At 43.3% G+C, this 24094-nt stretch overlaps 1 protein-coding gene and 2 long non-coding RNA genes across 4 annotated transcripts in view; 2 read left to right on the forward strand and 1 right to left on the reverse strand.

Annotated features, from left to right (window-relative positions):
* Positions 1 to 5924, forward strand: part of LOC144894030 (uncharacterized) — a 51227-nt gene extending 45303 nt beyond the window's left edge. The window contains exon 3 of the long non-coding RNA XR_013624716.1: positions 5504 to 5924. This is a non-coding gene — a long non-coding RNA (uncharacterized LOC144894030). The remainder of the gene's footprint in view (positions 1 to 5503) is intronic.
* Positions 1 to 24094, reverse strand: part of LOC137435533 (uncharacterized) — a 37957-nt gene that overhangs the window by 3729 nt on the left and 10134 nt on the right. Inside the window, exons 3-5 of one of the 2 annotated variants that reach the window (XM_068129419.2) lie at positions 21348 to 21441; positions 6540 to 6608; positions 2938 to 3836 (exon numbers count right to left, since the gene is read on the reverse strand). In XM_068129419.2, the coding sequence (XP_067985520.2) occupies positions 2938 to 3836; positions 6540 to 6608; positions 21348 to 21441 (1062 nt within the window). The remainder of the gene's footprint in view (positions 1 to 2937; positions 3837 to 6539; positions 6609 to 21347; positions 21442 to 24094) is intronic. The other variant, XM_068129428.2, reaches the window with a different exon arrangement.
* Positions 6529 to 24094, forward strand: part of LOC137435567 (uncharacterized) — a 58758-nt gene continuing 41192 nt past the window's right edge. The window contains exon 1 of the long non-coding RNA XR_010986108.2: positions 6529 to 6635. This is a non-coding gene — a long non-coding RNA (uncharacterized LOC137435567). The remainder of the gene's footprint in view (positions 6636 to 24094) is intronic.

A 24094-nucleotide genomic window follows, 5' to 3' on the forward strand; every position in this document is an offset into this window, starting at 1 on the left:
TCTACTCAGACATTGTTTTATCTCCATTTTGATTCCAATTTTATTTCAGCCAGACAGTTTATTAAATTTACGTGGTGCTGCCATTTTGAAAAGCTGCTTTTCCCCTAAATTGTTTTTCTGCTCGAGCTGTACATTATCACAATAATAATTTTCTTTTTTATTATTAATATCTCGCCAAAAATGCTTCCACTTTTAACTTAATAATTGCTATTTTAATACGAAAAACAAGACTCATAATTAACAATTGCTCTTGCAGATGAAAATTTTGAGTGATGTCACTGGGAAACATAATATTCTCTATTGACTTACCGATTGGTTGGTATAAAGAAAATGGTAGGTCGCATGATTAAACTACAATGGCACTCGGTAGAGCGCATACCTTCGCCAGGCTGAACAGTTTACGTTTTGTATCCTCTGATAGGCCGGATATGGATTTGGACCATTCGTCCTTGTCACGCTCCAATATCTAATCGGCTTATTCTTGAAACATACCCAACTCATTCACCAAGTGCTGTCATATTCCATCCACAACGTTTTAAAAATATCACGCTATATATCGTTTTTGGCCCTATCTCTCAATGGTAAAGAATGACTTTTAAAATTATTCGCTCCGGATCTTCAACAAATTCAAATCAATTTGGCCTTGTTACACACCCAATCTGTCAAACAATTTTTGGCCTAATCCGTCAATAACTTTTTATGCCTCTGCCGACGAAGACGCCGGAGGCATTATGTTTCAGGTTGTCCGTCCGGCTGTCCGTCTGTTCGTGATAGGTTTTCGTTACCGTGATAACATGAGAACGGTTAAAGGGATCTTAGTCAAACTTGGCACAGGTATATATAATGAGGTACAAAGATTAACTGATTAGATTTTGGGGGTCCCGAGGTCAAAGGCCAAAGGTCAGAGGTCATGTCAGGTAAAAAATGTGATAAGTGGTGAACAGCTGAAGGGATTTAAATTACAACTCGGTACAGGTAGGTAGAATGATGTAAACATAAACTGATTAAATTTTGGGGTCAATAGGTCAAAGGTCAGAGATCATGTCAGGTAAAAATGTGCTAACTTCGGCACAGCTGAATGGATTTAAATCAAATTTGATACAGGTATTATAATGATGTAATAATGTGGGCGGAGGCATTTCAGTCGACGTCGTGACGTCAAAGAGTGCCGTTCTAGTTAAGATATTGTTCTGCATGTAGTTTTTGGCGTCAGTGGCCTCAACCTCACTCTCAATGGTGAAAAATCACTCATAAAATTATCTGATCCAGTTCTTCACCAAACTCGAATCAATTCGTCCCTATCAAACACCCAACCTATCCACCAAGTTTTTGTCCGAATAAGTCCATAACTTTGTTGAGATGTCCTGCTCACAGACAAACAGACAGCCAGACAGGGGTGAAAACATAACCTCCGTCCACATTTGATGGTGGAGGTAAAAACAAATTCAGCAACAATCCTTCTAAAAGTGGAAAATGAGTAATATGTCATATATTTATTACTTACTAGCAGGAGTGCACGGCGTTGCTCAGGGGCGGGGGGGGGGGCGAGGTGGGGACTGAGAAGGGGCAGGCAGGAGAGCTGGCATGAGGAGGGGGAGGGAGGGGGCAGGAGAACTGGCAGAGTGGGGTGGAGCAGGGGAAAACCTGAGTAAGGGAAGTAGGAAAACCACCGCGGTGGTGGGCAGGAGAGCTTGGGTGGACTGCGAAGGGGATAGGAGAGCCGGTGGGGCAGGGGAACTGCTGGGACAGGGGGTGGGTGGAGTGGAGAGCTGGCGAGGCCATGGGACAGGGGAGCTACTGAGCGGTGGGCAGGGGAGTTCAGGGGTACTGAGAAGGGGCCAGGTTTGCCGGGGTTGGGGGGACAGGGAAAAAACTGAGAAGGGGGCAGGGAAAAAACTGAGAAGGGGACAGGAAAACCGCTGTGGCGGGGGCAAGAGAGCAGGTGGGGGGACAGGGAAAAAACTGAGAAGGGGACAGGAAAACCGCTGTGGCGGGGGCAAGAGAGCAGGTGGGGGGAGGAGAACGGCTTCGGCTGGGGAACAGGAGTGCTGGGGGGAGCAGGGCCATACATTTGTTGTAAAAAGTACTTTTAAGCTTCAGAGAAAGAAACAATATGATAAAATGAAGTCACTCACGTAAAAACATACATTTCTTTATACCAAGCACCTTCAATAGTACACATCTCAACCAAGCATCGGAATTTTCACACATGTCCCACACTTCTGAACCGGGGACAAAACAGCGCCCGATGACCACACTCCTTCCGAGAGGGAGGACACACCCACCAGGACGTCCAGCACACCCAAATAGGCCTTCACAAAACGATCCAAAAAGGGCATCACGCCACCTCCAAAGCATGGGCCGGGGAGAAAGGGGGTGGGGGAGGAGGGTGTGGGCACTGACTGGAGAAAATGTTTGAACAAAGTCTCACCCAGAGAATGCTGAAGGAGACGTCTCCCTTTCTCATCCTGATGAAGCTGCACTTACACGGAAGGAACTCACCTCAGAGGGAAGGGATATCCACGGGACAGCGCGGTTCTCACACAAGTCTCACAGTTTTGGGTTTGGAGGTGTGAAGTGGAGAGGGTGGGGGATTCGGGTTTGCTTTTAGGAGGGGTGGGAATGGGTGGCATCGAGGCCACACCAACAGACTGGCAAAATATCATTTTTTATTTAATTTAGCGATATCATCATTAGCTATGGTCATATAAAAACCAAGTGGTCCATGTTCAACAGGAGGTCCAATTTGGTCTGTGTCAAGATGGTGGCAATTGGCCCAGTAGTTTGGGCGTGATTGGTGTTTCACACAGAAAGACAGACAGACAGACAGACAGGGGTGAAAACATAATAAATATTAACATAATAAATAATGGTCACAAATGCTCTCTTGAAAGCCAATATTATAATAAGAATTTCATTTGACAGACAATCACTCACCTCAAATGAGTTCTTCAAGTTCCTTGCATTCTGCTCCAGGTTTGTTTCCCGTTGCCTGTTTCTCTTCATCTCTTGCATCTCCTTCTCCAGCTCCTCCTCAGATGCTTCACTCTCACTTTCAGAGGAACGCTCCTGGTGGTTGTCAGTGTCCTGAAACTTCCCTTTGAGGTCAAATTGCTCAGTTTCTTCATCACTTGTGCTTTCGTCCATTCGCTTTTCTGCACCTTTGGGCCACGGCAGGTGCTCTAGCTTTTGACTGAGACCTTTGGCAGCACTTCCTAGTTTCATGTTCAAAAGGGCTTTCTCTGCTTCATCACCTTGCTTGTCTTCTGAGCTTATCTCGTGGGCCTGTTCGTGGTGTTTGGCTTTAAGGATCGTCTCGTAATCTGGGAAATCTTCGAAGCTTTCACGCTGCCCTCTATAACCATTGCTCGAATGTCTCTCCCCTTCCATTTTGTGGTCAAATTGTTTGCGATTCTCATGTCTTTCTACATCAGCTTTGGTTTGGTCGTCAAATCTAAAATCTTCGTGCTGCTCATTTGATCGCTTTTCATCCTGATCTTGTCTTTGGAAGCGATCATGGTCTATATCTTCACTGTCTTTGTTTAAAGAGAGAGCTTTCTTCAAGTCTGTATGTTTGTTATCACCTGTACTTTTTGTCTTGTCCATCACGACTCTTCTTGTACCCTCCAAAAAATCATGTTTCTTATTTTGATTGCCATCTTTGGTATATTTGTTCATCACTCTTTTCACCTCCTCACGAGTCAGGTCTTCGTCTCTCACTTTTCCATCATAGCCATCTTCTCTACTGTTTTTGGTGTCTCGGATGTACTGGTCTGCTCCGTCATTGAAATAGTCCTTATCGAGCACTCTCTTAGCTTCTTCTTCTTTAAGGGCATCTGAAAAGGTTTATTCACACCAGTAAGTGCAACAAATTGAAGAGCAGCTATTTTGTGACAGTGGAAACCAGCATTTTTTATGTTGACATTTTCCATTGATACTTTACATGGCACATTTAAGATTAGTGTTTCTCAATATCCTGTTACTGATAATATTAGAAAACGATGAACATTCACAAAATAGTTTCAATTTTAGGTGAGTTTGGAAATAAAATTTATAGGTGCTATTTTGCCCAAACTCCCCACCAAAACCCCTTGTCCATCACAAGCCTACAGATCAACATCAGTTTGGTTATTTATTACTTTTTGTTTATTAACAGTGAGTCGTCACGATTTGATTCACATGTAAAAGCTTTCAACTTTCAAAGGCTGACGTATCTTGCCATAACTGGCCGCTTCGGTTTATGGCATTAATTTTATAATAATTTTGCAACAACAGCAACGAGAACGGCACTCGGTAGAGCGCAAACCTCGGCCAGGCTGAACAGTTTGTTTTGTATCCCACCAATAGGCCGGATCTGGATTCGGACCTAAACCAAAATCTAATCGGCTTGTTCTTGTCACCTAACCAGCTCAATCACCAAGTTTAGTCATAAGTCATCCATAACTTTCTTTTAAATATCATGTTATACATCGCTTTTCGCCCAATCCCTCAATGGTGATGAATGACTTAAAATTAGATAATTCTAGTATCCGAATCCATATTCAGATCTTCACCAAAATCGAATCTCTTTGTCCTTGTCAGACACTCAACTGGCCCACCAAGTTTCATCCAAATCCGTCGACAACTTTTTGAGATATCCTGCTATGTATCGTTTTTGGCCCTATCTCCCAATGTTGAAGAATCATTTTCGGATCCGAATCCGGATCTTCACCAAAATCTAATCATTTCGTCCGTGTCACATACACTACCTCTCTGCCAAATTTGAGATATCCTGTTCACAAACAAACAGACAGACAGACAGACAGGGGTGAAAACATAACCTCCATCCACCTTTGTTGGCGGAGGTAACAAAACAGCAGCAACTCTAGCAATAGCAGACAATGATCAATGGTCATTGACACTTAAAGTCTTACTAAGCAATGGCTGCAAATAATTTATTGATGCACAAATGGCTAAAATATTACACATTTGACAAATTAATTTAAATGCAAGAGAGTAATATGTGACTCATCTAAACTGTACCACAACACAATCTGACAAGAGCAGGAAAACGGATCGTGCTTCATAAGCAACGAGAGAGTTCATAGAAAACCTCACCCCACGCAGGTTTAAGTTTATAATTCAATTGCAATAAAATAATGATGTTAAAGGTCGTAGAAATTTTTTTTTGAAACTTTAGCGCCATTGATGTAGTCTTATACACCACTTTATTTGACATGTCCAACTACTGCTAAACGGAAGGGCTTTGAAAGTGTCGAAAAAATTTGTGTTTTACAGTGTCCAAGCAAGTATATAATCCAATTGAAATAAAATTGAGACCTAAATATTGTAAAAAAAAAAAAAAAAAAAAATCTTTAAGTTTACCATTGAAGATGCAGTGTCTTATACACCACCTTATTTATGATGTTACAATAATTATTCCTGCCTGTTGTTTGTGTCCTTTATGATGTCCTTAAAAACAGTAAGTTTCCTGTTTGGAATGATTTTCAATTTTGTTTGACAGGCAGACAGAATAAAAAAAATTATCTTACTCCTCGGCACATGCGCGATCAGGACGAATTCAGAGCCAAAGTACTGCTAAACTACAGGTTTGTGCTCCAATTTGTGTTCAAAATATAACGCTAAATTGAAATTAAGTTGTTCCTCAATCATAAACTGATGATTGCAGACACACAGACTGACAGACAGACAGAAGTGAACCAATTGCTTAACCCCGCTTTTCGTTTTGCGTGTGTGTGGTAACAATGTGACATAAAATACAAGTACAAATAAAGACAAATGTACAACACCCAGAAGAGAACACAAATCCCGTATAATATCCTAAAACATTGTTTTACAGAGTGTAATATCAGGGAAGTTTGAATAATTTGAAACTTTTCAGTTACTTAAGTTAAAAAGTATTTTCCTACATATACCACATAAACCACATAAGCCATTTCTTCACCTCTTACACCTCACAGTCAGGTAGGTTTCTCGAAGAGTGGGTAAGTTATCGCTGGCACCTTTAAAAACTTACAAATTCCTGTCACGGTCAAACATCAGACCTTGCCAGCTAGTCTGAGAAAGACAGACCAAAACCATCCACCCTCCCTCCACCTCCCCCTGGGCCAATTCCACATGGTGGGAATAACTGGGGCTCTTAAAAAACGAGAAGATTAGGAATTTTGTGGGAAAAGTAGAAAACAATTATAATTCTATATATATATATGAAGATGCTTAATCAACTACAAACATTCTCCCAAGACAACAAGGGCTGCAATTGTATTGGCTAGTCAGGAAAAATCAAATGGTAAAATATATTTTTTTATGCAAATTTTTGTTTTACTTTATGCATCATTTGGTGGAAATCTCTCGATGAAGTTCATGCTAATCGTCATCTACTCATTATTTGGGCTAAAATGGCCGCATTTGGACTCTCTTCTTTTTTTCTTTACCTTGCCAATTACTACAACTTTGATTTACTTCCCCCATCATCCCCACCAAATTCAAAATGTATTTGTAACTTTTAGGTGGTCTGTTCCCTGATACTTATCCCGCACCTGGTGCAGAACCCCCAAGGTGTGAACTCAGATCATCCTTACGTTGGAGCAGATTCTGTATTCTTGAGTCTGCAGATAAACACATTTGGAAACAAGGTAAAGTACTACAAATAAACAAAATGACAACACAATAATGTTTGATGTAAAACAATTTTTGTGTGAATTATTTATTTTTTTTTCAAAAAAAGACGAAAAAGGTTCCATATACTTGTTCTGACCTGATTCCTAACGGACCTATTGCTTTCTACATATTACAAATTTTCTAAATAAAGAGGAAATTGTGCAAAAGCAATTTGTATAAGAAGGATAAATTATAAGAAATGTTTTGTTTCGTTTTAAGAATTTAAATGGTATATACTAGCAACGGTACCCGCCCTATGGGCGGGGCTTCAATTGGGAAGCCCAAATGAAAAGGCAAAATATCAGAAATTGAAGGCTTTTTTATTTTAAACGATTCATATAAACATCCGTTGAATCATATCACATGCAAATCATCAAAATCTAAACCGTACATGGCGCCCATTTTGAAAAAAGATTGAATTCTGCAAAACGGAAGTGGCCGCTACACGTCTTTCTCAGTCGCACGTTTATGTGTGAAGAGTGTGCGCCGAATCTGTAACACGGAAGCGGCCGCTACACCTGTTTCTCAGTCGCTTTGCACACGCTGCCATGTTACTTCATAGCCGCACGTTTATATAGGAAGAGTTCGTCAGGAGTCTATCTACTCTCTCCTGGTATGTAGAATAAACTATTTGTAGAATTTCAACAAAAGCCACATCACTGTTCATATCGGTAAATATTATTCCATCGTGTTTGGAAAAACTGGAAAATTGGAAAACTTGGAAAAACAATGCAGCCTATTTTACTCCCAGGGGTCCCAGGAATACCCACCCAAAATATCGTTGCAATCGGTTGGGCCGTTTCTGCGTTACCTTCAAACGGACGGACGGACATTTGGTGAATTATCGTATGATTTGGAAGACAATGACATATTCACAGCAGACCATGTATTCATTCATGATTGATCATGACAAGCTCATCTTCATGCTATTTTTGCTTTACGAGTCTTGGAGTTTGGAATATGCCATTGAGAATTGGTCAATCTAGGTCCCAAGGAGAAACATGCCTGTATGGCTCGTGGGAAAGGATCTTTTTTTTTCTTTTTTCTTTTTTTTTTTGTATATGAATCGAGGCTCGTGAAAGAGCTGACATTTACCTTACAAACGAATCAACCAGACAAACAAAATATATAAAAAGAGGGAGCGGAAGACAAGAGAAGGGGAAGCACACGAACACTTGAGAGCACACAACATTTAAGAGCAGGGAGATGTGTGGGAGGGAGAGGGCTTGGGGGGAGGAGGCGTGGGAAGGGGGGGGGGGGTGGGAGAAGTATAAAACACAAGGACACCAAGGACTTCCAGGGACAGAAGTTGGTATTTCAAAAAAGTGGAATTGGGGTGAAATTAGCAGGGGTAGAAAAGATCAAGGTTTTGGATGGGGGAAGATAAGAGATGGTGGTGAACAGCTGTTTTAAAGACCTGGAGGGTGGAGTGGGATTGAAGAGAGTGAGGGAGTTTGTTCCAGAGGCGGGAGAAAAGAGGAATGAAGGAGTGAAGGTGAGCAGAGAGTCTTGATTTTGGCAGTTTAACCATAAGAGGGTTGCAGGCAGATTTTGTGCGACCTGTAGGAATATTTGCGGGACAGAGCCCAGAGAGAGCTGGGGGGGGGGGGCAAGGCCAGAGAGGAGTCGGGAGAAGACGGAAAGACCACCAACCTGCCTGCGGTGAGTGAGTGAGAGGCCCTTGGAGTTAGCTTCATCGCGGGAGATTCCAATGATTCTGAATGCTTTGGTTTCAACAGCGTGAAGACGAGCTAGGTGTGAGGCAGGAGCCCCAGCCCAGAGGGGAGAGCAGTATTCCATTGAGCTGCGGATGAAAGCCTTGTATGTGGTGAGGAGCTCAGGTGTGCCAAGGAAGGACTTCGCACGACGGAGGATGCCCAGTCGGCGACTGGCTTTGGAGGCCAGATTTGAAATGTGGTTTTCCCAGGAAAGATCATGGCAGATAGTGAGACCAAAAAGCTTGAGTGACAGAACTTCTTGGAGAGGATTATTCAGAAAGTGGATGGGAGGGTTGTCCAGTCGGTCTTTTCGGAGAGACATCATAAGAGTGTGAGATTTGTCAGGATTGAAAGACATGTTCCACTTGTTTGCCCAGTCTGTGATTTTGTCCAGCACTGCAGAGAGTGAGGAGGCTGCAGACTGCCGATCTGAGGGATGAAGAATGGAGCGACAGAGAGTAGAGTCATCAGCAAAGAGATAGAGAGGATTTTCAAGAGAGTCCGAGAGATCATTGATGAAGACCAGAAAAAGCACAGGGCCCAGAACACTGTCTTGGGGAACTCCAGCCTGAACAGGAAGAGGAGATGAGAGAAATCCATTCAGGGCCACACGTTGACTACGACTAGAGAGGAAGTCGGCCAGCCATGCGCGGAGATTTCCATGGATACCAAAAGAGGAGAGTTTGGTGAGCAGAGCGGGGTGCCAGACCGTATCGAAGGCACGTGATATGTCAAGGGAGACAGCTCTAATTTCCTGTTTGGCATTGAGGACCTCCATCCATTGTTGAGAAAGCAGAAGCAGCATGTCCAGAGTAGAGTGACCAGGCCTGAAACCAAATTGATGATCAGAGATCAAGCCATTGGAGAAGAGGAAAGATTTCTTATCTGAAGCAATGATGGATTCCATGACTTTGCTGATAATTGGGAGCAGGCTGATTGGTCTGTAGTTGCAAGGATCTGTTTTTGCACCTTTTTGTGTAAAGCGGTAATGTTTGCTGATTTCCAAGATGCTGGCAGATGACCTTGAGCAAAAGAGAGGGTGAAAAGAACAGAGAGAGGGTGAGATAGAGCGGCAGAGCAGGATTTTAGGACCCGAGGGCTGATGCCATCTGGTCCAGTTGCAGAATCAGAGTCGAGGTTTGATAAAAACTTCTCCACCTTGTCAGGAGAGAAGGACACAGAGTCCAGGAGCAGATGGGTTCAACTGGGAAAGGTGGGAACAGAGAGAGATGGGTTTGGGACACAAGATTTTGAGGCAAACACAGAGTTGAGGCATTCGGCTTTGTCACATGCGGTGTCAACTGTGTAGCCATTTGAGGTAAGGGAGGGGATGGAGGGGGAACAAACACCAGAAACGGATTTGACCAGACGCCACCAGGATTTGGAGGAAGGGGACAGGTTTGAGAGTTCAATCTTGAGTGTGGAGAGATAGTGCTTCCTGGCACTCCTGAGGGTAGAAACACACTTGTTTCGAGCTTGGTGGTGTTAGGAACTGAGATTGCCTTCAGTTGGATTTGCCTTCCAAGACGCAAAGGCAAGTTGTTTCAGGGCAACTGCCTCACCACAAGATTCAGTGTACCATAGACGGGAGGAAGGGTAAGACAACTGAAGACGAGATGGGATAAATCTGTGCATGAGAGAGAGCAGTTTGCTTTGGAAGAATTCCCAGGAAGAATTGATGTCAGAGGCATTAGAGATGGGAGACCAGTCCATTTGATTGATGGCTGCTTGCAGACCGTGTCAGTCGGCCTGAGTGAAATGCCAGACTCGTCGGCGCTGAGGAGGCTCTCTGAGAATGGCCAGTGAGATGTCCACTTTAACAAGCACATGATCAGAAGAACCGATTGGAGCAGAAGAAGAGCAGCAGACATTTGCAGGGAAGTTAGTCATAACCAAGTCCAGAAGAGAAGATACTCCATTGACTGAGATCCGGGTCGGGAAATTGACAGATTGTGTCAGTCCCAATGAGTCGCAGAAGTCCTTTGCTGAGGTGCCATGGCTGGTGAGAGATGAACCCACACCCAGCCAGCTGGCATGATGACAGTTGAAGTCACCACATATGAGGAAGAGAGAGTTTGGATGAGTTGATAGAAGTTGGTCCATGTTGTCCGACAGAGAAATGTAAATGGAGTCATCACTGTTTGTAGGCTATGAGCCAAGGGGGTTGGTCGGTACCATACAGATGGAGTAAGGCTCATTGTGATTTTTAGCAAGATATATGTCCCTAGATATGAAAAAAAAGTGATAGCAGTGTATAACTCTCGGCCATCTCTGTGTTATCACCCGAAATATTATTATACGCCTGCTACGCTTCGCCAAAAAATGTGATATTTGCTAAAATTGGAATAAATATATGTTTTTAAGGACCACAGAGTGCCAATAATTTGCATACTGGATGCCAACTAATATAGTAATAGAAAATAGAACATTTGTGGGGGTTATTTATCAAAATATTGATATAATGACAAAAAATATGTTAAATTCCTTGTGAATGATACAATGTCTTCCAGTTGGCACTTCGGCCTCATCTCTGGTTTGTTCTTCCATTGCGATTGTACTAGCAATACTGGGCAAGCACTAACACCACCACCACCACATTACCTGGAATGACAAAAGGAAATAACAATTTAGTTGGGTAATACAGATGCAAATACAGTAATGTTTAACCCTTTAGCACCTATAATATCAAAATTAGGGGGTATGGTTGAACATATTTTGAACTTTACCAAAATATGTGCCCCAAACAACCACCATATTACAAAGTAATGATATATTCCAATGCAGTGGTTCCTTGCGAAGATTTTGAGGGGTCAAATGTTACTCTGGGAGTTTTCATTTTTTAAATATTGACAAAAATGTACAATGTGAATTCTGAACTCGAAGCGATTTCGACCACTTTTTCACTAAATCTAACATATTTTTTGTCATTATATCAAAACTTTGATAAATAACCCCCACAAATGTTCTATATTTCTATTACTATATTAGTTGGCATCCAGTATGCAAATTATTGGCACTCTGTGGTCCTTAGAAACATATTTATTCCAATTTTAGCAAATATCACATTTTTTGGCGAAGCGAAGCGGGCGTATAATAATATTTCGGGTGATAACACAGAGATGGCCGAGAGTTATACACTGCTGTCACTTTTTTTTCATATCTAGGGACATATATCTTGCTAAAAATCACAATGAGCCTTACTCCATCTGTATGGTACCGACCGGCCAATTTGGGGGGTCTGGCTCATAGCCTATTGGAGGACGGTACAGAACACATATGAACAAAAGGTAGGAGCGGAGAGGAAGCCGTAGCCAGAGGTACTCCTGTGGGTGGGGTGGAGAGAGGGCAGTGCAGGGAGAGTGAGGAAGAGAGTTTTTGATAAAGATAGCCACCCCACCACCAGGACGAGGCTCAGGTCTATCGTACCGGAGGAGGGAGTAACCAGGAAGAGATATTAAGGAATCAGAGACATCTTGAAGGAGGAAAGTTTCTGTTAAGCAGATCAAGTCTGGATTTTCAGAAGCAACCTGAATGGAGAGATCAATCAGGTTTGAGCGAAGGCCCCGGATGTTTGAGGTCCATACCGTTAGTGAGGAGAGAGGGGGAGCATCGGGTGCAGGACAGGGGAGGGGAGGGGTAGGGTCAGATGAAGGGTGAGAGGGGGATGTAGGAAGAGCAGTTGATAGTGTGTCAGAGATTACAGAAGAGTTACAAGAAAGGGAAGGATGAGGAGGACGAAAGGTTTGATGGTGATGGAATGAGGCACAGTGAGAGTTTGTTTGAGGGGGGGGGGGGCAGAGGAAAGTAGAAGGTTGGGGGAGGTGGAGGTATGACATAGAAGGGAGACGAAGTGGGGAGGAGGCAGCTTTGAGAAGGAGGTGGGAGGAGGGAGAATTTGGGAGGGATAGTTGGGGGGGAGATTTGAAGGGGAGGGGCAAGGGGGGAGTTTAGAAAGTGGATGATTAATGAAAGATGAACATATATAACAAATTGGGTTTGTTGTGATTTTCAAGTTAGCGATTCGTTTAAGAACGATGGAGGAGGGATGGAATGAATGAGAATTTAGAGCATGGAGTGATTTGGAATCATAAGAGATTGAATATTTTTTTTAAATGGAATGAGTTGTAGAGGAAATTGAAAGGAGCCTTTTAAATAAGAAGAAAAACAGCGTGTTGTAATAAACCACTGAATAAAACACTGAAGGGGATAGTTGAAACATATTTAAACAGAACTGTGAAGAACAATCTTATATTCACAAAAATACCAATGGGGAGAGGAAGCCTAGAGCGACGACCACGAGTCACTTGAACAGGGCAAAAGGTGGAAGGCAAGGGGAAAATGGGGGCGGGGCATAGCAGTTGCCTCCTCACTTCCTCACTCTTCCCCCTCCCCAAAACCTTGATCTTATATTACAATCTCTTCTTCTCCATTCAGACCAGACTCGGTGGTGTAATGGTTACAGCGTCCGCTCTGAGTCTGGGAGGTATGTGGTTTGAACCCCAATCGAGTCGTACAAAAGACTTTAAAAATGGTGCATGCTGCTTCCTTGTCTGATGCTCAGCATTTAAAAGCGAAGGAGCAAAGGCACAACAATAGGTTGGTAGCCATTGCGCAAGCTTGATGTGCCAAATTCCATGGAATGTAATCATTAATTTTAACCTCATGTCTATCTTGCCTTGAAGAAGGCAAGATATTGTAGAGAAGATTATTTTTGTCCATCTATGTGAGTAATTTATTGGCTGTGCAGGTGCCGAGATACAATACAAATACTAGTCACTACACGTGAACTCCACTTTATATCATTCAATTCTTCTCTTAGTGATGAAAAAAGGATTGATCTTACTTTCTGGTCAATTCTCACAACATTGTGTAGTTGGTATGTTTCAATCTCCATTTATTTATGCATACTGCTTCTGATCAAACGAACAACTGGGAACACAACGTACTGCCATTATTATGTACAGGAATTGCTCGTACCTTTAATGGCGAGAATTTCAAGTCACACGATGAGTCATTTGACAATCGTTTTGAAAAAAAAATGACGATGGACATTGGCATCATCTACATATTACACATGCAAAATAGGGAATTCTAACCCTCTTCCCCACGCTGCCCCTTTTTTTTCCATCCCTCACCTCACTACCCTCTATATGTTCTCAACTCCCCTCAACTTTCTCTTTTCTCCATTGTCCTCCTCAATTCCCCTACCTTCCCCACCTCTCCCTCACCATAACCTTTTTCATCCATGGTAATTAATATCCTGTGGAGATGTTTCATTTCTTCAACGTTTTTCACAAATAACCCCTGCTCCCCCTCCAAAACCTTGATCTTTTCTACCCCCGCTAATTCACCCCAGATCCCCTTTTTGAAATAGCAACTTCTTTCCTGGAAGTCCTTGCAGTGTTCATGTGTTTTATTCTTCTGCCCCCCCCCCCCCCCTTCCCACGCCTCCTCCCCCCAAGCCCTCTCCCTCCTGCAGATCTCCGGATGTCCCTGCTCTCAAATGTTGTGTTTGTGTGCTTCCCCTTCTCTCCCCATCTTGTCTACCACTCCCCTTATTATATACTTTGTGTGTGTTTGATTTTTTTTGTGTGTGTGATTAATGTTAGCTCTTTCACGAGCCTCGATCGTGTATACAAAAAAAAAGAAGAAAAAAAAGAAAAGAAAAAAAAGTAGTATACGCATTAGTGTGTCCCTGTAATATTAGCGGTTGTATTTTGCCATAGGTATAAATAATACACCAGGTATTTTCCCCTCCGAGTTATTCTGCAAAAAATGTATTGTATTTGTATATGTATTTATTTAAAATGGCTCAAACTTTAGTTGTAAGATTTCAACATCAACATTCACTATATTATTTGTATATCCTATAAATTATATACACTAAGGCAGGCAGTATGGCCTTGAAGTAGCACACTCACATCTAAGCTGTCTAACATGGGTTTGAATCCTGACCCAGATAAAAACAGTCATCCCGGTGTTTCACAGGCAGGGTGATTCATCCATGTGTGTGCCGTCCTTCGGATGGACATTAAAATGGGCATCCCATCTGCTGGCATTAGTTGCTGGACGTTAAAGATCCCACGGTTTCCTTTGAGAAGAAAAGATGAGGTATCGCAGACACCATGAACAAATTCCAAATTTTTGCCATAATCTACATAGAGCGCTGCATCAGCAGCACAGTCGCACTCTCAGCGATTAATGCCACCCTGCATCACTGTGATGCATTCAAAAGAAAGGAAAAGTATACACTATCTTATCATCATACTAAAATACGCCATTTGTGTCTGCCTGATGAATTTTTGACCCTAATACATTCCGTCCTTACTTATCCAATCTCAACCAAACCTGACAGGATGACGAAGGGTTACACAATGAAGGTTGTAGCGCATTCATTTTCCCCCTCCCCAAGGGGGTTTTCTCCCCCGAGCGGGTTTTCTCCGCCATTGCCGTCAATGGGTTGCGTGTTGAGGTGTATCGCCATATTAAGTTAGCTTTATCATGGCGTTTTTCCAAGGCCGCTTCGCATAACAAAACGAACGATAATAACGTAATATTAATGTTATTACAAAACAATATTAATACCAATAATATCCCACCTCCCCAATTGTATTTTTCGGCGAGTCAACGTATATAAATAGCTTATAATGGACTTTTCCTGGGAGCAACGGCCTCCACCAAAGGCGCATGCGATTTGGTCTCTTCCGCGCCTCTTCTGACTCTCTTCCGGTCGTTCGATTTGGACTCTTCTCTTCTCGGAAGCTTTTCTGCCTCTTCCCATCATCCAGCAGGAGAGGCGCGGAAGAGGCAGCAGAAGAGGCAGCAGAAGAGGCGCGAGAAACGCTGCTGGTTATACTTACGCAGCAAAACTTGCAAGTGAAAACACAATCTGGATATTTGCATCAACTTGTGATGTAGTGTCATCTTTGTCTAATTCTTCCATCATGAGCGCGAGTAATACATGTTTGGCCGCCATCTTGCTTCTCTTCTGCCTGTTCGGCGCAAAGCAATCTTCCGGAAGAGGCTTCTGTCTTCGGAAGAGACCAAATCGCACGCACCTCAGAAGTAATGAACATTAATGAACAGTAATGAATATTATGAAACACAAACACGTATGATTAGCTTATTAAACAGTCGCTAATGCTGTTTATAACACTAAATGAAGAAATTTGGAGGAATCCCGATATGTGTGAGGTAAGTTTTACTTACAGAACAGAGCGAAGATCTACTGTACTCTAGGTACCCCATAAGTGTTGGGTTCATAACATGACCCTTCCCGGCGCTAAAGTGGCGTTTTTCGCAGTGAACTTTTGAAACTTGCTCCTTCTGTTTAACACGAAACTGAAAGGGAGGAAGACCGGGTTGTGCTCATTTACCAAGCAGCTAGCTAGCACTTGCCAAGCCAGCCGTTCCTTAACGGTTTTGAATGGAATGCTTACTTGTTTAATGAAAATTAAACCACTTGGCTATCTCTCCACAATAAACTTGGTAAATGAACACACACCCAATGTTCTTGAGACCAGACCATAGATTTACTGTAATCTATGTACCCCAAAAAGGAATGACCCTTTCTGCCCCTGCCGTAGTTAGCGGGTGTACTAGTCATACTAAAATACGCCATTTGGTGTCTGTCTGTCTGATGAAGTTTTGACCCTAATACATTCTGTCGTTACTTATCCAATCTCAACCAAACTTGACAGGAGGACGAAGGGATACACAATGAAGGTTGTATGACATTCATTTGCCCCCTTCCCCAAGGGGGTTTTCTCCCCCGAGCGAGTTTTCTCCCCTGATTATGGTCAATGGGGTTGCATGTTTAGTTGTATATCAATGTTAAATTAGCTTTATCGTGGCGTTTTTCCAAAGACGCTTTTAATAACAAAATTAATGATAATCGCATATTGTTAATGTTAATACAAAACAATATTAATACTAATAATGTCCCACTTCCCCAAGACGTTTTCCTGCAGTGATAACGTGTATAAATAGCTTGTAGTTATAATGGCGTTTCCGTGAGAGCAACGGCTTCTACAGGAAGTAAAAATATTATAAACCACAAACACATAGGATTAGCTTTTCAAACAGTCGCTAATGCTCTTTATAACACGAAATGAAGAAATTTGGAGGAATCCCGACATCCGTGACGTAAGGTTTACTTACAGAACTGAGCGAAGATCTACTCTACTCTATTTGTTTTATTTTTTTATTTTTTTTTGTGTACAAGATCGAGGCTCGTGAAAGAGCGAACATTTATCACACAGAAAGACAAACCGACAAACCGACACATAACCGACAAACCGACACATAAAACAAATAACATCGGGAGCGGTAGACAAGATGGGGAGAGAGGGGGAAGGACACAAACACAACATTTGAGAGCAGGAACCGAGAGACATGGAGACATCGAGAGATCTGTGGGACGGAGAGAGCTTTGGGGGGGAGGCATGGGAAAGGGGGTGGGAGAGGCATAAAACATATGGACACTGCCAGGACTACCAGGAAAGAAGTTGGAATTACAAACAAGGTGGATCTGGGGTGAATTAGTGGGGGTAGAAAAGATCAAGGTTTTGGATGGGGGAAGATAAGAGATGGTGGTGAACAGCTGTTTTAAAGACCTGGAGGGAGGAGTGGGATTGAAGGGAGTGTGGGAGTTTGTTCCAGAGGCGGGAGAAAAGAGGAATGAAGGAGTGAAGGTGAGCAGAGAGCCGAGATTTCGGCAGTTTAACCATCAGAGGCTTGCTGGCAGATCTTGTGCGACCTGTAGGAATATTTGGGGGACAGAGCACAGAGAGAGCTGGGGGTGCAAGGCCGGAGAGGAGTCGGTAGAAGACAGAAAGACCACCTACCTGCCTGCGGTGAGTGAGTGAAAGGCCCTCAGAGATAGCTTCATCGCGGGAGATTCCAATGATTCTGAAAGCTTTGGTTTCAACAGCGTGAAGCCGAGCTAGGTGTGAGGCAGGAGCACCAGCCCATAGGGGAGAACAGTATTCCATTGAGCTGCGGATGAAAGCCTTGTATGTGGTGAGGAGCTCAGGTGTGCCTAGGAAGGACTTCGCACGACGGAGGATGCCCAGTCGGCGACTGGCTTTGCAGGCCAGCTTGGAAATGTGGTTTTCCCAAGAAAGATCATGGCAGATAGTGAGACCCAAAAGCTTGAGCGACAGAACTTCTTGGAGAGGATTGTTGAGAAAGTAGATGGGAGGGTTGTCCAGTCGATCTTTTCGGAGAGACATAGTAAGAGTGTGAGATTTGTCAGGATTGAAAGACATGTTCCACTTGTTTGACCAGTCTGTGATTTTGTCCAGGTCTTCAGAGAGTGAGGAGGCTGCAGACTGCCGATCTGAGGGAAGAGGAATAGAGCGGCAGAGAGTGGAGTCATCAGCAAAGAGATAGAGAGGATTTTCCAGAGAGTCAGAGAGATCATTGATAAAGACCAGAAAAAGCACAGGGCCCAGCACACTGCCTTGGGGAACTCCAGCCTGAACAGGAAGGGGAGATGAGAGAAATCCATTCAGGGCCACACGTTGACTACGACCAGAGAGGAAGTCCGCAAGCCATGCATGGAGATTTCCATGGATACCATTGGAGTAGAGTTTGGTGAGCAGAGCTGGGTGCCAGACCGTATCGAAGGCACGTGATATGTCAAGGGAGACAGCTCTGATTTCCTGTTTGGCATTGAGGACCTCCATCCATTGTTGAGACAGGAGAAGCAGCATGTCCAGAGTAGAGTGACCTGGTCTGAATCCAAATTGATGATCAGAGATCAAGCCATTGGAGAAGAGGAAAGATTTCATATCCGAAGCAATGATGGATTCCATGACTTTGCTGATAATTGGGAGCAGGCTGATTGGTCTGTAGTTAAAAAGGATCTGTTTTTGCACCTTTTTTGTGTAAAGCGGTAATGTTTGCTGATTTCCAGGATGCTGGCAGATGACCTTGAGCAAAAGATAGGGTGAAAAGAACAGAGAGAGGGTGAGATAGAGCGGCAGAGCAGGATTTTAGGACCCGTGGGCTGATGCCGTCTGGTCCAGTTGCAGAATCAGAGTCGAGGTTAGACAAAAACGCCTCCACCTTGTCAGGAGAGAAGGACACAGAGTCCAGGAGCAGTTGGGTTCGACTGGGAAAGGTGGGAACAGAGAGAGATGGGTTTGGGACTAAAGATTTTGAGGCAAACACAGAGTTGAGGCATTCGGCTTTGTCACGTGCGATGTCAACTGTGTGGCCATTTGAGGTAAGGGAGGGGATGGAGGGGGAACAAACACCAGAAACGGATTTGACCAGACGCCACCAGGATTTGGAGGAAGGAGACAGGTTTGAGAGTTCGTTCTTGAGTGAGGAGAGATAGTGCTTCCTGGCACTCCTGAGGGTAGACACACACTTGTTCCGAGCTTGGTGGAAGGAACTGAGATTGCCTTCAGTTGGATTAGCCTTCCAAGAGGCAAAGGCAAGTTGTTTCAGGGCAACTGCCTCACCACAAGATTCGGTGTACCATGGACGGGAGGAAGGGTAAGACAACTGAAGACGAGATGGGATAAATCTGTGCATGAGAGAGATCAGTTTGCTTTGGAAGAATTCCCAGGAAGAATTGATGTCAGAGGCAGTGGAGATGGGAGACCAATCCAGACGATTGATGGCTGCTTGAAGCCCGTCCCAGTCGGCCTGAGTGAAATGCCAGACTCTTCGACGCTGAGGAGGCTCTCTGAGAATGGCCAGAGAGATGTCCACTTTGACAAGCACATGATCAGAAGAACCGATTGGAGCAGAAGAAGAGCAGCAGACATTAGCAGGGAAGTTTGTCATAACCAAGTCTAGAAGAGAAGAAACTCCATTGGCTGAGATCCGGGTCGGGAAATTGACAGATTGTGTCAATCCCAGTGAGTCACAGAAGTCCTTTGCTGAGGTGCCATGACTGGTGAGAGAGGAACCCACACCCAACCAGGTGGCAGGATGACAGTTGAAGTCACCACATATGAGGAAGAGAGAGTTGGGATGAGTGGATAGAAGTTGGTCCATGTTGTTAGAGAGTGAAATGTAAATTGAGTCATCACTGTTTGGGGGACGGTACAGAACACATATGAACAAAAGGTGGGAGCGGAGAGGAAGCCGTAGCCAGAGGTACTCCTGGGGGTGAGGAGGAGAGAGGGCAGTGCAAGGAGAGTGAGGAAGAGAGTTTTTGATAAAGATAGCCACCCCACCACCAGGACGAGGCTCAGGTCTATCATACCGGAAGAGGGAGTAACCAGGAAGAGATATTGAGGAATCAGAGACATCTTGAAGGAGGAAAGTCTCTGTTAAGCAGATCAAGTCTGGATTGTCAGAAGCAACCTGTATGGAGAGATCAGTCAGGTTTGAGCGAAGGCCCCGGATGTTTGAGGTCCATACCGTTAAAGAAAACGGTAGAGGCAAGGAATGCCTCTACCGTTTAGAGGCAAGGAATGCCTCTATATACCCCACAAATGTTGGGTTAATAACATGACCCTTCCTGGCACTAACATTGCGTTTTTCGTAGTGAACTTTGTAAACTCGCTCCTGCTGTTTAACACAAAACTGAAAGGGAGGAAGCCCTGATTGTGCTCATTTACCAAGCAGTTAGCTAGCGCTTGCCAAGCCAGCCGTTCCTTAACGGTTTTGAATGGAATGCTTGCTCGAATGCTTAAACTACTTGACGATCTCTCCACAAGAAACTTGATAAATGAACACACACCCAATGTTCTTGAGACCCAACCATACATCGACTGTAATCTATATACCTCAAAGAGGAATGACCCTTCTTGCCGCTCCCGTAGTGAGCGGGTGTACCAGTACCTATAAAAGGCAAAAATCTATATCTCTCTCTATTTGTATGTGTTCTATGCACGTCCACATATTTTAAGTTACAAACTTCAAACACGGGGTACAAATACTACATTGTGTGGGGGGTAACATAGGCCATGTGGCCACAGCATCACACAGGGGTGTGGGGAGCTGGATGGGGATAGATTCTCGATGTAAATGTGCACCGTGTAGCACCACCTGGTGGTGGTGGCAGAGGTTATTACAATTTCCTTTTTTACCTGGGCAACGCTGAGGTTAAAGTACTCTCCACATGGATAAATTTGTCCTTCTTCCCTTCTCCCCCCTCTGCCCCCCCAATTGTATATGCAGTATATCTCCTACTTCCCTCTCCCCTCCCCCTCTCTCTTATCCCCCTCCCTCTCTCTCTCCCCATCCCTTTTCCCCAACCTTCCTTCCTGTCCCTCCTCTCCCGGGAATTTCCTGGGGCAACGCTGGCTACTTCAGCTAGTCTATACAAAGAAAACGCAAACATCTTTCTCTCTGTCTGTTTCTGTTTCTCTTTCTCTTTTTTTTTTTCTCTGTCTCTCTGTCTTTCTGCGTCTCTCTCTCTGTTCCATGCACAGCCACATCTTTTAAGTTACAAACTCCAAACTCGGGGAACAAATAAAACTTTGTGTGGGGATTAACATAGGCTATATGGCCACGGCCTTACACACGGGTGTGGGGGGCTGGAAGGGCATACATTTTCTATGTAAATGTGTACTGTGTAGCGCCACCTGGTGGTGGTGGCAGAGGGTATTACAATCCCCTTTTTAACCTGGGCAACAGTGAGGTTAAAGCATTCTTCACATGGGTAAATTAATTTTAGCAAACAGGAGGACTAATTGGTCCGTTAGCAAAGTGACCGGTAGGCTCGGATAGTTTCTCATACATCTTCAAATCTGGCAAGTTGCTAAAACGGCAGAGTCTGGTACTAATGACAGATTACCTGTTTTACTAATATTTACCCGGCTGTAAAATCATCAGATAACGTGATGTCCAGTGAAGACTTCTGAGATGTATGCACAGTTGACATTAAGAAGCTTGTGGATTGGGGACTGGAGGGGTTAAAGAAGATTTATTATTAAAGAATGATGATTGGAGGAAATGCAGAGTTAGCCTTCACAATAGTGTTGAGGTGTAAGGATGTGCGACCTTCGCCAAGGAGCCGCTGGCAATCCCGATGATGGGCGGTCTCGGTTTGCTCTCCAAGAACATTGGAAAGGACTTCCAGCACACATCTCATCAACTGTTAAACAGGACACATGAACAGGTCCCATTATGGTGAGGGTAAAGACACAGGGCCACTACACCGATGCAAGCAATGGACGCTGTGACATTTTAAACATGCAGCACGTCATTTAATCATGGGCTGGCAGAATAGCTGAGAGGTTTGTGTCCTCTTTTGAGCTATCTTTGCTCGGTAAGAATCGAACCAAGCAGTGTTTCATAGTGTGCATCCTCCATCGGAAGGACGTCGAGTTGAAGGACTCATCTACCAGCACTGTTCTTTGGGGGATGTTAAACATTCCACTGTGTTTCACAAAGAGTATACCAGTTATCACCGACACCCTGTAAAAAATGCAAATTCCTACTCTGACTGCTGGGAAGGCAACGGCAAACCACCCAGCATAACCCTGGTCAAAGGGCTGCTTCAGCAGCGCTGATACTCTATAAAGATTGTGATACATTGCTAATGACGATTATGTCATTTAATAATCAATTTTCTGAGTTTTTTTGTCACAATAACCCAGATACCATGCCAAAGCTGTCCAGATATTGCCCAATCATGTGCTGACACTGCCGACCAAATAGCAGTTCTGGCCATATACTGCTTTCTGTCTGAGAAATCTCATTCTATGATTAATGAGTCCTTTCTTGATATCTAATACAACATTTCATATGCACAAATCATCGTGTTCTGTGTTATAGATTGCAGGCAACTTTCATTCTCCAATTTCATTGAGTTTCCATCTGCAATTTCAAAGGGAATGATTTGGCCTCTACTTATTACTCAAAGTGCAGCCCAAAAATAAACGGTAGCATGGAAGCTTTCAGGAAGGCCTCGTGTTTCTGACCTGAGAACGTTTGTCACATCATCACCATCATGTTTTTTTTTGACCAGCTCAAATTGAGAACTCCAGAACAATTTGTACAAGCAGAGAGACAGATCTGGTTGTACACTCTTATGTCGCAGCCATGATTACCCCATGAGGCCATGACTTGCACGGGTATGTAGCTTGAATGTGGTGCACAAGGGCTCACCATGCATGTGTGTATATATATATATATATATATATATATATATATATATACAGTGAAACCTTGACTTACGAGTCCACCAACTTACGAGTTTTCCGAGATACGAGCCGTCGCTCGGTCGATTTTTTGCTTTGTGATGCGAGCCGAGATCTGAGTTACGAGTGAGCGAGCTTACGCCACCCGCCAATAGGTGGCCCAGCGAGCGTTCAGTTCACGTGGTTATCTTGCCATGCAAGCATCTCTGCCGTATCGCTGTTGCTTTGTTTTCGCATTTTGTTTATTTTGGAAAATTTCTTAGTTTTAACCATGGGTCCTAAGAAATTGAGTGCTAAGGGCAGTGCTGAGAAGAAGAAAAGGTTGATGTGCTTGGATATAAAACACGTAATCGTCGAAAAACATGAGCGAGGTGTGCGTGTTGTCGACTTGGCGAGGCAGTACGATCGTAGTACTTCTACGATATGTACGATTTTGAAGCAGAAGGAGTCGATAAAGGCTATAACGCCAGCCAAGGGCGTTAAGATTATTTCAAAGCTCTGGACCTCTGTCCATGAAGAGATGGAGAAGTTGTTGTTTGTGTGGTTGACAGTGTCAGTAAATACAGTGAGTAAATACAGTGAGGAGTGTGAGTAAATACACTTAATAAAACCAGTTTATTTCTTTACATTCTCTTTTATTATGTACAGTATATACGAGGTCGTGCTTGTTTATACATTATTTGTTATTTATAAAGTACATTTTTCTTATTTAAAAACACGTAACAAAAAAAATTGGTGTGGTTTTTGGGGGGCTGGAACGGATTAATAGCATTTCAATTCATTTTAATGGGGAAATTTAATTTGAGAAACGAGCAAATTGAGTTACGAGCTCGGTCACAGAACGAATTAAACTCGTAAGTCAAGGTTTCACTGTATATATATATATATATATATATATATATATATATACATATATTTATATATATATATATATATATATATATATACATATACATATATATATATATATACATATACATATATATATATATATATATTTTTTTTTTTTTAATATATATATATATATATATATATATATATATATATATATATATATATATATATATTTATATATGTATATATATATATATATATATATTTATATATATATATATTGTTGCGGATCTCCAACGTCGGCCTTCCCCTTATCAAAGGGGGATGAATCCCCTTGTCCTTTTACTGGCCGACGCGATTGTCAGGCGACTTTCGACCGTTCCTTCCGGTCGGTGTTAAATAGGGTTGTTGGTCGAATTAGTCCTATTACCTAAGTACTAACACCGGCCGTCAAGCAAGGAAATAACTCCACCCGAACCACGGCGTTAGTGGACACGCCAAGCGAGCCGCGATTCGGGCCGTTATCAGGAACTAACCCGATTGGAGCGGTTGTGATCGTGCCACGCCTACCCAAATGAGAAATCACTAAGACGATCGGATTAAGAGGAAAAACAGAAAGAACAGGTAATTTATTTACAATTGTATGGGAAGGAAGAGAAGTACACATTTTGTACAAATAAGAAGAGGCAGGAAAAGAAAGAATGTACAGGGAAGAGGAAGAAGCAGATACACAGGGCAGCCTTATACTTATCCCTGGACACGGGCCCGTTC

Source organism: Myxine glutinosa, chromosome 1 (genome assembly GCF_964187855.1).
Source record: "Myxine glutinosa chromosome 1, kmMyxGlut1.1, whole genome shotgun sequence".
NCBI classification, from domain to species: Eukaryota; Metazoa; Chordata; class Myxini; order Myxiniformes; family Myxinidae; genus Myxine; species Myxine glutinosa.